Here is a 16472-nt window from a genome sequence, read left to right as displayed (position 1 = left end):
TGGGCCAAGATGGGCCGGTATTAAGAGGTTGTGGGCCTGTTTAGATTTTAGCCTGGCGACGTGGCGACCCAGGAAGGAAAGTAAACCGGCGGAGGACCCCGCGACCGGCGCGTCAATTCTTTTCTTTCCTTTCCTTTCCTCCCGCTGCCTCCGGTTCGTCCGCCGCTGACACTGGTGCTGCCGCGCCGCCCGGGGTGGTCGTCAGCAGCCGCCACTCCGCCGCCGCCGGTGCGCGCAGCGGAGGGTGCGAGCGGTCACCCAGACGCTCGAGCTGCCACTATCGCCTGCGGACGGCGATTCCTCCCCCCCGTTCGGTCGCCACGGTTGGCTTCTTCCATCCGCGACGGTGGAGGCGGCCTCCGGAGAAGCGAAGGTGATTGCCGCGCTTCTATCGCCGTGGAATACGGTGTCTCCGCCTTTTATGCGTGCCTTGTTTCGCGGCGGCTTGCCGCGCGCGAGGTTGGCTCTGGTTTGGGTGTGTGTGGGCAGCTGTTCCGGCGCATTGCACCTGTTCGACGGAACGCCTCCAAGCCTCAATCGTGCTCCCGCCACTCTCGTCGTCGGTATATTCGCTTGTCAGCTTACCATGGTTGCGTGTTTGCTGTCGTTGCAGTGAGCTGTTGACCGGAAACGAGTGCTTTGGCTCTAGTTGGTACCTGCAGAGGCAATGTGAGTCCACCAGATCGTCACCATGCCTTAGTTGAACACTAAACTGGATGAATACACAGTAATCAGTATTGTTTGCATAGGGAGAACAATCTTTGTGCATTGGGGCATTCGATTGACTGCCGCCACCTGCCACTAGGTTGGCAGCCACATGATGATGCCCTGTCCTCCTGACCTTTTCTTTCTTGAATGCCACTGCAGGGAAGACGACAGAGACACGCTCCGGGTACTTGTGGCCACTGATTGCCATCTGGGCTACATGGAGAAGGACGAGATACGCAGGTTTGATTCGTTCGAGGCATTTGAGGAGATATGCTCGTTAGCAAAGCAGAAGGAGGTTCGTAGGGGCAATGTTTTGTGTGGTGTTATTTTGATCCACCTGTTCATCCTGCCGTGGAGGCGTGGATAGCCCATTCTTGGTGTGTAATAACTGGGATGAGACTGGTTCGCAGGTAGACTTTGTGCTTCTCGGTGGTGACCTGTTCCATGAGAACAAGCCTTCACGTTCGACCTTGGTCAAGACCATTGAGATTCTACGTCGCTACTGCCTAAATGACCTGCCAGTCAAGTTCCAGGTTGTCAGTGATCAGACAGTCAACTTCCCAAACAGGTTCAACAATGAATCTCAAAGCTCAACTTCCATTTCATAATGGTCCTTACATTTTGGGGTTCACTCGGTTCAAGAAAGACAACCACATGAGTTTTCATGACAAGTCTGTTACTTTTAACGTATTATTATGATCTTATTTATCTCTTTACCATGCACGAAAACCGTAGGAAAAATTTGTACCAGATTTGTACTTCATGTTCTCAGATGATCTTTCCTGTTGCATTACCAGATTCGGCCACGTAAACTATGAAGACCCACATTTCAATGTTGGCTTGCCTGTGTTCACTATCCATGGAAATCATGATGACCCTGCTGGGGTGGTATGATCTTCTTTTTATGATCTTTTGAATTGTATGGTTTTCTACTGTAATTATCTTTATTATGTCTCTTGGCTTTCTTGTATGCATTCATTCATTTTCCCACATTGTAGGATAACCTCTCTGCTATTGATATCCTTTCGGCTTGCAATCTTGTAAATTATTTTGGGAAGATGGACCTTGGCGGCTCTGGTGTTGGTCAAATAGCCGTCCATCCAGTACTTGTTAAAAAGGTGAACCACTTCAGTCCCAGGCAATATCATGAGCTGTCAGATGCCAAATCTGTAATTTCATATGATTTCAGGGTACAACTACAGTTGCACTATATGGCCTTGGAAACATTAGAGATGAGCGACTGAACAGAATGTTTCAGGTGCCTTTCCATTCTGCTAGTGTGGTTCGGAGCTTTTTATAGTGCAGTTTTTTTTTGGTATCTTTGTACATCTGCAACGCAGTCACGCCTTAATGATTTCATATTATGTATCTCAACACTTCAGACACCACATTCAGTACAATGGATGCGACCTGAAAGTCAAGAGGGTCTGTCAGTATCTGACTGGTTCAATATCCTGGTACTTCATCAGAATAGGTATGCGTAGCAAGTGAGCAGCAGCAAAGTAAATTATTTTACTAATTTATTTCAGTCCTCAATCCTGCACGTTGGAATTACATCTGAAGTTCTGAACACATACAGGATAAAGACAAACCCGAAAAGTGCCATCAATGAGCATTTCTTACCACGTTTTCTAGATTTCGTGGTATGGGGCCATGAGCATGAATGCCTTATTGACCCGCAGGTAACAATTGGTATTTCCTTTTGAAATTTATGTTTTTCAAGGAAAAACTTACTGTGCGCTTGCCTTCTGATCAATTGCATGTAGGAGGTCCCTGGAATGGGTTTTCACATCACACAGCCAGGCTCATCAGTTGCAACCTCCCTGATTGATGGTGAAGCAAAACCAAAGCATGTTCTTTTGTTAGAAATCAAGGTCAATATCTTCTTTTATGTTAAACATTGCATTGTTGTGGTGTTCAGAGTTTTCTTATTCCTTGCATATTCCTTAAACAGGGAAACCAGTATAGGCCAACCAAAATACCTTTGATGACCGTTAGACCTTTTGAGTATGCTGAGGTATGCTACTCCTTACTTCATGCTTATATAAGTAAGTGATTCTCAGTTTCTCATGGTGTTGAATGTGTAGGTTGTGTTGAAAGATGAAGCAGATGTCGACCCTAATGATCAGGCCTCTGTTCTTGAACATTTGGATAAAATTGTGAGTTTTAAGTTTCCTGTTTTGTGTTTAGAACTTCAGATATTGTCCCTTCTCCTATAAGCATATGGCCTTGTTGGTGTGAATTGATTAAGAATTCTTATTTGCCAGTTTCTTTAGTCTGGTGAAACTCCTTTGTTAAATGGAAACGATTTACCTCGATTTCAGGTAAGAAATCTGATTGAAAAGAGTAGTCAACCAGCAGCCAGTAGATCTGAAGCCAAACTTCCATTAGTTCGAATCAAGGTAAAATATCAGGAAAAGTGATCTGCGAGAAATAATGAAGATATATAAAACACATTAAAGCCCGGATACTGTTTTGCAGGTAGATTACTCTGGGTTTTCAACAATAAACCCACAACGATTTGGTCAGAAGTATGTCGGCAAGGTACCTCAGACACTAATGCATTAATTATTAAAGTGTTCTTCTCAAGCTTACCTGAACGAATTCATTTAATGGGCTCTTGTGTAAAGGTTGCAAACCCCCAAGATATTCTCATTTTCTCAAAAGCAGCAAAGAAGCGTCAGACTACTACAGGAGGTATTTTGCTGTGTTTAAGAAAACAGTGCACATGATGTTTGATTAGTGAGAGAAAATACATAACTATGAGAAATTTTTAGTAAACGTTCATTGACGTTGTCTTTAATATGTTGTAGAGAATATCGACGAGTCCGAGAAACTTCGTCCTGAGGAACTAAACCAACAAACTATTGAAGCTTTGGTCGGAGAAAATAACTTGGTATTTCTTGAACTACATCTATTATATTTCTTCTTTCAGAAGGGGTTGGGATACATATTGGTACCTGTTTTATTCTTAATGTCATGCCCTCTACTTGTATAATATTACCTCCGTCCCTAATTACTTGTCTTAGATTTTCTAGATACGGATCTATCTAACACTAAAACGTGTCTAGATACATCCGTATCAAGACAAATCCGAGACAAGTAAAGAAGGAGGGAGTACATGATATCAGGAAAACAATTTATTAAGGATCATGCATTAAACCGGTTTCAAATGCTCACTGTTAGTTTAGTATTGGAGAGAAATGTACTCCCTCCATTCCTAAATATAAGGTTTTTTTAGAGATTTCAATACGGACTACTTTCCAACTTTATTTTTTGTTTCTACAATGGCGCACATTTCTTGTTTCCAGAAAATGGAGATTGAATACGTTCCAACTTTATTTTTTGTTTCTACAATGGTCCACATTTCTTGTTTCCAGAAAATGGAGATTCTTCCAGTTGACGACTTGGACATTGCATTGCATGACTTCGTCAGCAAGGATGACAAGACCGCATTCTATGCCTGTTTGCAGCGAAATCTGGATGAAACCAGGGTATGATTTGCTACTGTTCTGTAGTTTTAGGCATTTAGCATTGGTCCTCAACTTGACCGCATGATGCCTGGGAAGTTATGTATGTCTAAGATTCAAATGCTTGGTTCCAAATTGCAGAAAAAACTGAATTCTGAAGCAGAGAAATTTAAAATCGAGGAAGAAGATATAATAGTTAAAGTCGGCGAGTGCATGCAGGTACAAACCCTTGTACTATAGTTTTGCGACGAGATTCTGGCAGAAAGGTTTATGATTGACCATTTTACTCCCTAGGAACGTGTAAAGGAAATATCCCTCCGCTCCAAGGGAGACACAGGGCTCGCATCAAGCACTCAAAATTTGGTGATCACATATATTTAAGCCATTGCCATCTGCTGCACCTCCTTATGCTGTATGCATTTTTCCAGTTCCTGACCTGTTTATTGCTCTGACGGTACTTAAACCAGGATACTACTAGAGGTAAATCTGTAGCAGCTGAAAGTAGTCTGAACACTTTTAGTGATGACGAGGACACCCGGGAGTTGCTTCTTGGTACCAGATCAACCAGGTCAACAGCTGGTTTTACTAGACCTTCTAAAGATGCTACTGGTGCCGCTAAAGGTGGAGCTTCCAAAAGAGGCAGGGGGAAAGGCTCATTGAAACAAACCACTCTTAGTTTCAGTCAATCAAGGTTTGTTAAATTTCCTTGCCTTTTTGGTCTTTTCAGCACTGAAAATCTCTTGTCTGCTGTGTGAAGTATGTGCTACCTTGGGGAAATTTATGGATGTATGCCATGAGTGTGTGGTACTCATGGAAAAACGGAACTCTAATTAGTTGTCTGCCATTTATTTACCTATATGTTGATGTTATTAATTGTTGTAGAACTTTTGTGGTAGAACTTCATGTTGATCTGACCGACCAGCATTTTCAGGTCAAGTGCTGCTATTCGCAGTGAGGATGTGGACTCTTCCTCGGATGAGGATGCAGGGGACGGAGCAAATGAAGTTGTTGAAAATTCAGTACGTTCATTTCCTCTCGTTATACTTAATAGTGTCTTTATACATCCATGACAAGGTGACAATTATAATCTGGGCCGCCTTTGACAAACGACGTCATGAAGTGCGTTTTATGATTCTTGGAACGCTCTTAGGAACCTGAGGACAGTTTCCCACAAAGTGGACGGAAGAGGCCGGCTCCTAGAGGTAGAGGTCGGGCCAGAGGCACTACCACCGCAAAAAGAGGGAGGAAAGCCGACACCGGTTCCATGCCGAGCATGGTGATGAGCAAAGATGATGACAGCGACGAAGATGACAAGCCTAAGAAACCTCCGCCTCGGGTAAGCGAAGGATGTCGCCTCGCAATCGTCACGGGAAAATATCGTTAGTGTCGTGCGTTACACGGTGTTAACAAGAGTTGTGTTGTTTTGCAGGCCACGAGGAACTACGGAGCCGTCAAGAGGAGATGATTCTCGTTCTTGTGAAATGATTTGGAGAATCAAGGGCGGGGTTAGAATAGCTGGTGTGCTCCCATCAACCTGGCTGGCGGTCTGTTTGCAGTGAACGACAAGTGGAAACTCGATTACACGTTCTCGTGTACCATGTAATTTATATGCTTGTAGCTGCTAAACCCTGGTAGTACTAGTTTGCCAGTTTACCATTGGGAACTATTATCATCGAAAATACATACACTCTGTTCCAGGCTGTCTGTCGTGTGACTAACTAGGGATGGGAACTGGGTCCCGTTTAATCCCGTTTAAATCCACTATCAGTCTCACAGTTCAATTTTTTTTTTTTTCAAGGAAAATGAACTATGGAGCTAGATAAAGCTAATTAAATGGTTTATCTAATTAAATGGGACTTGCGGACGCTACTTATTTGCCATTTACATCCCTACGTGTGACGCCTGTGGCATGAAGTCTGTTAAGCAAAGCATTGAACTGAAACTGATCAGAGGATCATTTTTCTCGATCAATTAGGAAAACAATGCTGATAATCCTTTCCAGGAAAGGCCATCTTCTCATACGTGCAAAACTATACATAATGTCACAATTCTAGGAACAGTTTCCTCATCCTGGGAACCTTGAAAGCAAATTACAGGCATGTAGGTCACGTTTATCTACTCTGCTCTGGTATCCTGTGATACCCGGAGCTCCAGCACTCGCTACCAACGGCCTGGCTGTGCATTCATGTAGTACGCAGGAGGGGGAGGTGCCGAAGGCGGCGGCCCAGGAACTGGACGCAGAAGAGCTCCGTGAGGAGGCGGCATGGGAGCAGGAACTGCAGCACCGTACTGCGAGCTCGTGTTCACGTAGGGCGCATCTGTAATCAGTCGAAAGAGAAACTTGTCAGATTTCCGAATCAATTTGGGTGCTTGGTAATCAAGAGTGAACTCAAACAAGAGCTTGGGACATAAGCTAAGCCCTTACCAAGAGGCTGCTGTCCATAGGGTTGGTATGAGGAACCACCATCATGACGATATGGCATCTGCTGATGAACAGCCTGAGGCAATGGCTGGGCATGAACTTGGGCTGCAGGTCTGCCGTAGCCGGATCCCCCGTAGCCTCCCGCTGGCTCAGGAGACTGCTGGTAGAGGCTCGTCGCGTAATCTGGGCTGCTGTATGGACTTGGGTACCCTTGGGAGACATATGCATTCTGTGATCCATATCCGGGAAGTGGGGTGCTTGGGTAGCTTCCGTAGGCTTGACGTTGGTTCGCGGTGCTTGTGTGAACTTGATGCTGGTCTGCGGTGCTTGGGTAGCTCGCGCGAACTTGATGCCGGTCTGCGGTGTTTGGATAGCTCGGATTTGGGTAGCTTGTATATGTCTGCTGTTGATATGGGGCGTTTGAGTAGCTTGACTGGATTCGATATGGAGCATTTGAGTAGCCAGCCGGCGCACCGGGAGCATGCACACCTTGTCCATATGAGTAGTTCATTGGTGGTTCAACGCCTGACGACAGAGATGGTCCTGCCACATAAACAGTCCTGGTATATGCTGAGCTAACCTGTAAAATAATCCCAGAGAAGTCAGAACATTGCTGTTATATCGCCTTAGGATCGTTATGGAAAGACGCATGGGCAGAACAATTTCAGAAAGAATGAATGACACCGTACCATCTGGTTACTGAAATTGCCATGGCTGGGAGTTGAGGATCTTGGCAGCAAACGTTTCATCTCGTCTAGGTTTCTCTGGGCCTCATCCCTGGAAAGCTCCACAAAAATCACCTGCGCACAATGAAGAAAAAATGAGCTTGATAAAATCGTGAAGTCTGCCAAACGATGCGTTGCATCATCATGATTTGTAGTAAACCTCATCGAAAGGCTCCTTTGAACCAGGCATGTCCTTCGACAGTGGCAAGACAAAATTGGCTGAAAAGAGAAGCATTTAGTAAATTAGCGACTTAAAGGATGTATAGATAGAACATGAAAAAAAACACCCAAAAGTTTGTCTAGATAGTTACCTGTCATCTGGTCAACTGCTTCAGCTGGTACATCCTTCCCCATCTCCTTGGATCGCTTTGCTGCCCGGGAATTGAGTTCATTTGGCGATGGGAAAACAACCACAGCAATCTATTGCGTATAAGGCATAAGCCATAACATTAGCACTTTATTAATTTTTTTGATAAATAACTCCTGAAAACAGGGTATGTCTCTTTTTTGGCGGCTTACTTTATAGTAGTTTGCAAATGGCCTCAGCTTGCGAATACGGGCGCTTTTGTACACATTTGTTTGGTCGAGAATGTAATTGCGGGGGATCTTTGCGGCTCTGTCCAGCAATGTATTGAAAATCTGTGTGGCATGATCCATCAAACGGTCAAAGCGCTCACCGTAGTTGTTCTTACGAAGCAATCCTGGCACCTGCAAAGAGCACAACAAGATGAAAAGCAAATTCCAAGTGAACAACAAACGCTGCTTGTAAGATGGGCGGGGTTGCGGTTACCTTCATTTGGTCCAATGCAAGGTTAGTCCCAAGAAGGACGAAGCGTTTCTCCGGATGTTCCCTGACCTGCTTCTCTGCCCAAGTAGATTTCCCCGAAGCCGGGAGGCCAACCATCATCATAACCTCACATTCCTTCTGTTCATCAAACACAGGCCCAAACACCACATTGCCATCTGCGAAAGCCGAGGTCCAGGGCTCGTAGCCATCGACCGGCTCCAGCCCGTCCTCCCTGCTAAACTGCATCTCGACGACGACATTCTTCAGCAGCACATGCGGAAAGATTGCCGACTCCCACTGCATCGGCCTCACAGGAGCATCAACCAAACCAAGCCCCTTGTGGCTGGCATCAAAATACTTGGCAATGCCAAGCCATTCCCCGTTCTTGGCGAACCCAATCGAGGCCATGGGCTTGGAATCGAGGTCCACGGCGCAGACGATGGTGTCCCCGACCCCGAACCTTGCGCCGTAATCGAAGAACCTACCCTGGTGGGAGAGCTTCCCCGTGCCCCCGAACCCGAAGCTGTGGCCGCCGCCCTCCCCGAGGCCGCCCACGGGGTCGTCCCCCCTGGAGACGCCGACGCGGCAGAGGTGCCGCTGGCCGGCCTCCGTGTCGTCCATCTCCACGGCCTGCTCCGCCACCACCCTGCACCCGAAGCAGTACCGCCCGCCGCGCCGGACCCCGGCCGTCGCGCGCGCGCCCGACCAGCAGTAGGCGAACCCGCCCCCGTGCAGCGCCTCCCCCCGCAGCCCGCCGGCGCCGACGTCGAAGTCTGGAGAGAGAGAAGCAGCGGGACGCGCGCCCGGGTGGTGTGAGCGAGGGTTTGCGGACAGTTTTAATTTCGGCGGGTTTGTGTGTGTGCTTACCGAGGTTGCAGTCTGCCGGGTTGAGCTGCACGCGCGCCGGCTGCGGCCCGGCGTGGTCGCCGTGGTGGCGGGGGCGCTTCGGAGGGGGCTGCGCGGCCTCGCCGCCCGGCCTCGTCGCCATTGGTGGCTCGGTGATGCTTTGGTTCGGCTCGGTGAAGTCGCTCGCGGTCGATTCGATTGGGACGGACTCGAGTCGGTACGGAAGGTGCGGCTAAGGGCATCTTGTCGGCGTATGAATTGCCGGATACAGTAGATGATTTTAATGATATAACACATAATAAAAAAAAAAAAGAATGAAACCGTATGAACTTGAAGCAACGGTTCATGCACAAGCTCCAAGACAAACAAGGTTATTTCTTCAATATTTAATGTACCCACTTAATTATTTTACATACGGTTAACATACACTTTATTGAAGAGCTTGTATCATATGGTGTTGGTTGATGATGTGGACATTTATAACAACGATTGAACATACGGACTGTTGGAGATGCTCTAAGGCGAGAGGATTAAAAAAAGGGGAACTGCTGGAGTTTTTTTTATAAAAAAAATCACCTTCCAACTTTATTTAAGCTCCACCCATTGGGCTTTCGTCAGAAATTACATGAAGAATACAACCAGGGGGTCATTAGGCCAGAAACTACTATTATTCCTAGAAATGCCCTCTTTAGCAAGTAAATGAGCACCTTTATTTCCCGTACGCCTAATCCAAGACACTTTAAAGCCCTCCAGAGTTCGACCCAACAACTTAATCTCCTCAACAATAGGACCAGCTAGACTTAAATTCTTGGCCCGCTCGTTCACCATAGCCGCTACTGCTATACTGTCGACTTCGACATGCACCTTCGGCGCTCCCGTTTGGATTGCCAACTGCACCGCCTCCCGACAAGCAAGTAACTCTGCCATCTCAGGATGAGAAACATCCCTGAACACATAGCATGCACCTCCTCTATAGGCTCCCTCATGATCACGAAGAACTACACCCCCACCTCCACGATTGTGCGCTTTAGCTAAAGCTCCATCAGAGTTGGCCTTCAACCACCCTTGCTCAGGTGGATTCCATCTCGCAACCAGTGTTGGAGTGGTATTCCTAGGCTGATGTGTGTGGATAGTTGACCACTCCATGATATGTTGGTAAATGTTGTCCGCGACACTTCTTGGATCGGCAATCCGCTTGCCATCTCTTGCCTCGTTTCTAGCTAACCAAAGGTCATACAATGCCTGGATTGTTAGTTCCCTTTCGTTGTCTCCAGCTGTGCTATCCAACTTAACAGCCAAGAAGCAACAACACTGTGATCTCCATCAGGCACAGGGGGAGTAGTCACCGGGGCACCTTTTTCAGAGTTTAACACCTCCCAAACCATAGCAGAATGTGGGCACAGCCAGAAGCGATGCATAATAGTTTCCTCTGGGTCACAGACCGGACAGAAAATCCCTGGTTTTATCTTTCTGCGTTGCAACTCCGATCCGACTGGCAGCCCATTCTTAATCAGCCGCCACATATGAACCTTTGCTTTTCCAGGAGCATTGGTGTTCCATAGCGCTAACCAACTGTTGAAAATATGCCCTAGAGGCAATAATAAATTAGTTATTATTATATTTATTTGTTCATGATAATCATTTATTATCCATGCTATAATTGTATTGATTGGAAACACAGTGCATGTGTGGATACATAGACAAAACATTGTCCCTAGTAGGCCTCTAGTTGACTAGCTCGTTGATCAAAGATGGTCAAGGTTTCCTGACCATAGGCAAGTGTTGTCACTTGATAACGGGATCACATCATTAGCAGAATCATGTGATGGACTAGACCCAAACTAATAGACGTAGCATGTTGATCGTGTCATTTTGTTGCTACTGTTTTCTGCGTGTCAAGTATTTGTTCCTATGACCATGAGATCATATAACTCACGGACACCGGAGGAATGCTTTGTGTGTATCAAACGTCGCAACGTAACTGGGTGACTATAAAGATGCTCTACAAGTATCTCCGAAGGTGTTCGTTGAGTTAGTATGGATCGAGACTGGGATTTGTCACTCCGTGTGACGGAGAGGTATCTCGGGGCCCACTCGGTAATACAACATCACACACAAGCCTTGAAAGCAATGTGACTTAGTGTAAGTTGCGGGATCTTGTATTACGGAACGAGTAAAGAGACTTGCCGGCAAACGAGATTGAAATAGGTATGCGGATACTGACGATCGAATCTCGGGCAAGTAACATACCGAAGGACAAAGGGAATGACATACGGGATTATATGAATCCTTGGCACTGAGGTTCAAACGATAATATCTTCGTAGAATATGTAGGATCCAATATGGGCATCCAGGTCCCGCTATTGGATATTGACCGAGGAGTCCCTCGGGTCATGTCTACATAGTTCTCGAACCCGCAGGGTCTGCACACTTAAGGTTCGACGTTGTTTTATGCGTATTTGAGTTATATGGTTGGTTACCGAATGTTGTTCGGAGTCCCGGATGAGATCACGGACGTCACGAGGGTTTTCAGAATGGTCCGGAAACGAAGATTGATATATAGGATGACCTCATTTGGTTACCGAAAAGTTTTCGGGCATTACTGGAAAAGTTTCGGGCTCATCGGTAGTGTACCGGGAGTGCCGGGAGGGGTGACGGGGACCATCGAGAGGGGTGTCACGCCCCAAGGGGTCTCATGGGCTATGGGAAGAGATAAACCAGCCCCTAGTGGGCTGGAATAAGTTCCCACTAAGGCCCATAAGGTTTGAGAAGGAAAAAACACAAGGTGGAAAGAGTTTCCAAGTGGGAAGGTGGAATCCTACTCCAAGTAGGATTGGAGTAGGACTCCTCCACCTCCAATTTCGGCCAAACCTTTAGGTTTTGAGGCTGCCTCCTCCCCTCCCTCCCTCCTACATATAGTGGGGTTTTAGGGCTGATTTGAGACAACTTTGCCACGGCAGCCCGACCACATATCTCCACGGTTTTACCTCTAGATCGCGTTTCTGCGGAGCTCGGGCGGAGCCCTGCTGAGATTAGATCACCACCAACCTCCGGAGCGCCATCACGCTGCCGGAGAACTGATCTACCTCTCCGTCTCTCTTGCTGGATCAAGAAGGCCGAGATCATCGTCGAGCTATACGTGTGCTGAACGCGGAGGTGCCGTCCGTTCGGCACTAGATCGTGGGACTGATCGCGGGATAGTTCGCGGGGCGGATCGAGGGACGTGAGGACGTTCCACTACATCAACCGCGTTCACTAACGCTTCTGCTGTACGGTCTACAAGGGTACGTAGATCACACATCCCCTCTCGTAGATGGACATCACCATGATAGGTCTTCGTGCGCGTAGGAAATTTTTTGTTTCCCATGCGACGTTCCCCAACACCAACTTTGGTGTTTTGACACCGATGATGATGACTCCGGCCGTCCGGAGATAGATCGCTTATTCCTCATGCACAAGTGATAGTCCGATCTGATAGTGAACTGACCCGATCTAGTGAAGTTCCATGCTTGATGGTCACTACAGCCCACACCCCAATGGGGATTTGCTTTATATCGCATGCATCATCCTCCGAGAAGCAGTTTCTCATGATCCCATGAAGAGCCATCGGTAGTAAGCAAGTCGCTAACACGCGTTACTCCCTGTACATAGGTCTGCCCGAAAGGCCTTAAGCTACCTTCTCGAGGAATCCAATTCTCATGGTGAATATTGATCAACGTACCATCACCGACCCGCCATACAACTCCTTCTCTCAGAAGTTCCCTGCCATGAATGATATTTTTAAAGGTATCTGTACGTATGTCAATGGAGATTCTTTGAAAAAAAAGTCTTTTAACACAATAAAACACAAACGCTCGTATACACACACACTATTTTTTATAAACGCACACACAAATATATCCTATCATTATAAACATTTTTAAGAGACTGAACAGACATATTATCTTGAGTTTTACGAAGTCATCGTAGACGTCTCGTCGTCGAAAGGAACATTTCCTTCCAGTAAATGCGCATAGTGAGAAATATTGAAATAAATCGAGAAATAAATGTGAGCATCATGACTTGAACCGTGATGGGCTGAGAATACTTCCTCCATTAGGGTTTAGAAGGCACAATTCCGTTTACATGCATTTCTAGAATATAAAAGGATTAGGGCGCGTGACATTTACTGCTTGGACAAATGGACACTCATAAACATGTAATATACTGCTAGCATGGGACCCAACGCCACCAGTATTTTTTTAACCGTGGCATCATATTGGTGGTGCCGGGTGTCTACGCCAGCAATGTTGAAATTAGTAATAGGCCTTAGGCCCATAAGAGAATTTCAGAAAATCTCCAAGGGCCCATGTAGGTGGCATGACAAGGTGGTGGTGGTAAGTTTAGTCCCACCCCGCTAGTGGAGAAGAAGTTGGACCCCTTTATAAGGGTCTCTCTTCCACATGCTATTGGAGAGTGAGAAGAGAAGGTGCCCTCGCGCACTCCTCCTCCATCGCCCGCCTTGCCACGCCTCGTCACGACGCGCCGCGGGTTGCGGGAATGAGTTGAGCTCATACCTACGCACTTATTTTTATCGACCAGGAACATAGAATACGTAACAGACACGACACGAACCGAGACATCGGATCGTGGGCTGTTACCGACTCGGACGTGGGTTTGGCCCACGTCTCTCCACCCAGCCGCCTATATAAGCAGGCTAACGCCTACCCCAGCCGTCACGAGAACCAGATCACATCTGCCTCACGCGTTGGTTCCTTGACTGCTGCTGCCGCCAGCGACTCTGTCCCGTTTATCGCGTACACGGTCGACGGGAGAGCAGGCCTCCGAAACCCCGCCTCTCCGGTTCCTGTACGGGAGAGGGGCGATTAGGTTTTTGGGGAGCGATCACGCGACTGCTCGCCTCCGTGCGTCTGCTTCGTCTACGTCCGCGTCACCCTCGTCATCGCCATGTCTTCACCATCCGAGCCCGCCCGTCTTGCCCTTGAAGCTGAGAAGAAGAGGGCAGAGGATGTTGCTGCTACGGCCGCGTCCAACGCCAACGCTGCTGCTACAGCCAACTGGCCTATTGGAGGGTATAACTCATTTATCCCACTCATGTTCGTTTTGATCCTAGCACTGCTACTTGCTTGCATAGATGTATCAACTATATGCGTAGTATGTGCTAGGTTAGTTCATGATCAGTATATCATTAGTCTAGTCAATGCCATGCTAGTTATTATCTCGTGGATTAATATGCTCGGAAAATTGCCTACTTACTCAACAATCCAAAAACCTAATGTGTGTAGGAATCTATCGAGTAATGGTTTTGTTGCTGCACTGAAACCGGACAAGTTTACCGGTACTTATTTCAACCGTTGGCAAACGAGAACCGCCTTATGGCTCACGACTATGAACGTGTTCTGGGTAGCCGGTGTCACTCCAACGGGAACGATCTCTCCTGAACAGGAGAAGATGTTCGCGGAGGCCACCGTCCTATTCCTTGGTGCAGTCATAAGCGTGATCGGAGATAAGCTGGTTGATGCATACTTACATATGCATGTTGCCAAAGACCTGTGGGAGGCGCTCGAATCTAAATTCGGGGCCACCGATGCTGGGAGTGAGATGTATGTTATGGAGCAGTTCCACGATTACAAGATAGTTAACAACCGTTCTGTATTGGAACACGCTCATGAGAATATGCATAGCTAAAGAACTTGAGGTTCTTAAGTCCAATTTGCCGGGCAAGTTTGTCGCGGGCTGTATAATTGCTAAGCTCCCTAATTCCTGGAGGAACTTTGCTACTACTCTGAAACATCAGAGGCGTGAGTTCTCAGTAGAGGACATCATCGGCCATCTGAGTGTTGAGCAGAACTCGAGAGCAAAGGACTCCAATGGAAAAGCGGTGGAAAGCTCTTCTGTTGCCAATATGGTACATCAGAGGAACTTCAATTTCCACAAGCCCAAAGGAAAGAATTTTGTCCAACAGAATACCGACTTCAAGAAGAAGGGAAAGAAGACCTTCAAGAAGAATAAGAAGGGAGATGGCTGCTATACTTGTGGTTCAGAGGAACATTGGGGAACAAATGCCCAAACAAGTACAAGAAGCCGGCGCATGACTCCAAGTCTGCCAATATGATTGTGGGCAACAATGAAAGTGGTGCATCTGGGTACGGTAATTTACTTACTATATTTTCAGTTTGTCAATCCACCGATTGGTGGGTGGACACGGGTGCAAATATTCATGTGTGTGCTGACATATCATTGTTCTCTTCTTATCAGGCCACCGGTCGCGGTTCCGTATTGATGGGGAATGGCGCGAGTGCTTCTGTTCTTGGTGTTGGCATGGTCGATCTGAAGTTTACTTTGGGAAGGATCGTGCAGCTGAAGAACATGCAGCATGTTCCCGCCATCAAGAAGAATCTCGTTAGTGGCTCCCTTCTGTGTAGAGAAGGGTTTAAGTTGGTCTTCGAGTCTAATAAAGTAGTTGTTAGGTCTGTTCCGCCTTTCTCCTGCAGATTTTTGTAATAAAGTCGTGAACAATATTCATTTGAGTGTTAATGAATCTGAAGTTTGGCATTCACGTCTTTGTCACATAAGTTTCGGTGTTATGTCGCGGCTAGCAAAACTGAATTTAATCTCAACTTTCACTTTAGCCAAAGGTTCTAAGTGCCATTCGTGTGTGCAAGCAAAGCAACCTCGCAAGCCTCACAAGGTTGTAGAGGAGAGACACTTGGCACCATTAGAACTCATAAATCTGATCTTTGTGAGATGAATGGTGTGTTGACTAAAGGTGGAAAGAAATATTTCATGACATTGATAGATGATTCCACTAGATATTGCTATGTGTATCTGTTAAATACTAAAGATGAGGCTCTACACTACTTTAAAATCTATAAGGCAGAAGTTGAGAATCAACTTGAAAAGAAAATTAAACGAGTCCGGTCTGACCGTGGTGGAGAGTACTTCTCAAACGAATTTGATTCATTTTGTGCGGAACACAACATTATTCATGAGAGGATGCCTCCCTATTCACCCCAGTCAAACGGGGTTGCCGAGCGGAAAAAACGCACTCTAACTGATTTGGTTAACGTCATGTTATATACATCGGGTTTATCCAAGGCATGGTGGGGGAGGCTATATTGACTGCGTACGTGTCATGTCTTAAATAAGGTTCCTACAAAAGATAATAAAGTCACTCCTTATGAGGAGTGGTCAAAGAGAAGGACGACGCTCTCGTACTTACGTACTTGGGGCTGCTTGGCGAAAGTCAATGTACCGATTCCTAAGAAGCGTAAGCTTGGACCAAATACTGTGGACTGCGTTAATTTGGGATACGCTAAGAATAGCGTAGGCTATAGATTTCTAGTAGTGAAATCTGAGGTACCTGACGTGAAGGTCGGTACAATAATGGAGTCGAGGGATGCTACATTCTTTGAGGATATATTTCCCATGAGAGATATGCAAAGCACTTCTAGACAGGAATCTGAGATAACTCCCGAGCCTACCATTCCTATGGAATATTATGAACAAACACA

At 46.6% G+C, this 16472-nt stretch overlaps 2 protein-coding genes across 3 annotated transcripts; one reads left to right on the top strand and one right to left on the bottom strand.

Moving 5' to 3' along the window:
- The first annotated feature begins 109 nt into the window (after positions 1 to 109).
- On the top strand, positions 110 to 5939 carry LOC123428238 (double-strand break repair protein MRE11). 2 transcript variants are annotated; one of them, XM_045112430.1, is made up of 23 exons: positions 110 to 373; positions 614 to 669; positions 868 to 1003; positions 1119 to 1276; positions 1506 to 1596; positions 1707 to 1826; positions 1898 to 1966; positions 2091 to 2182; positions 2288 to 2390; positions 2475 to 2582; positions 2663 to 2725; positions 2796 to 2867; positions 3033 to 3110; positions 3190 to 3252; positions 3339 to 3405; positions 3522 to 3604; positions 4089 to 4202; positions 4320 to 4397; positions 4473 to 4541; positions 4646 to 4869; positions 5110 to 5197; positions 5329 to 5514; positions 5608 to 5939. In XM_045112430.1, coding segments are annotated over exons 2-23 (2100 nt in total). In that variant the 5' UTR covers positions 110 to 373; positions 614 to 667; the 3' UTR covers positions 5644 to 5939. The 2 variants fall into 2 exon arrangements, with proteins under 2 accessions (XP_044968365.1, XP_044968364.1); XM_045112429.1 differs by lacking the exons at positions 110 to 373; positions 614 to 669 and having other exon boundaries at positions 818 to 1003.
- A 170-nt stretch (positions 5940 to 6109) lies between these two features.
- Positions 6110 to 9117, bottom strand: LOC123428239 (heterogeneous nuclear ribonucleoprotein U-like protein 1). Its single transcript, XM_045112431.1, has 8 exons — positions 8980 to 9117; positions 8116 to 8885; positions 7845 to 8033; positions 7637 to 7745; positions 7486 to 7544; positions 7290 to 7400; positions 6604 to 7180; positions 6110 to 6496 (listed from the first exon to the last, which is right to left on the bottom strand). Exons 1-8 carry the CDS (start codon positions 9098 to 9100, stop codon positions 6339 to 6341), a joined length of 2094 nt encoding a protein of 697 aa, XP_044968366.1. The 5' UTR covers positions 9101 to 9117; the 3' UTR covers positions 6110 to 6338.
- Positions 9118 to 16472: the final 7355 nt, after the last annotated feature.

The sequence above is a fragment of the Hordeum vulgare genome, chromosome 2H (genome assembly GCF_904849725.1).
Source record: "Hordeum vulgare subsp. vulgare chromosome 2H, MorexV3_pseudomolecules_assembly, whole genome shotgun sequence".
NCBI classification, from domain to species: Eukaryota; Viridiplantae; Streptophyta; class Magnoliopsida; order Poales; family Poaceae; genus Hordeum; species Hordeum vulgare.
Note: the sequence above shows the minus strand (reverse complement) of the source record. Positions and strands in the feature narration are given on the sequence as shown.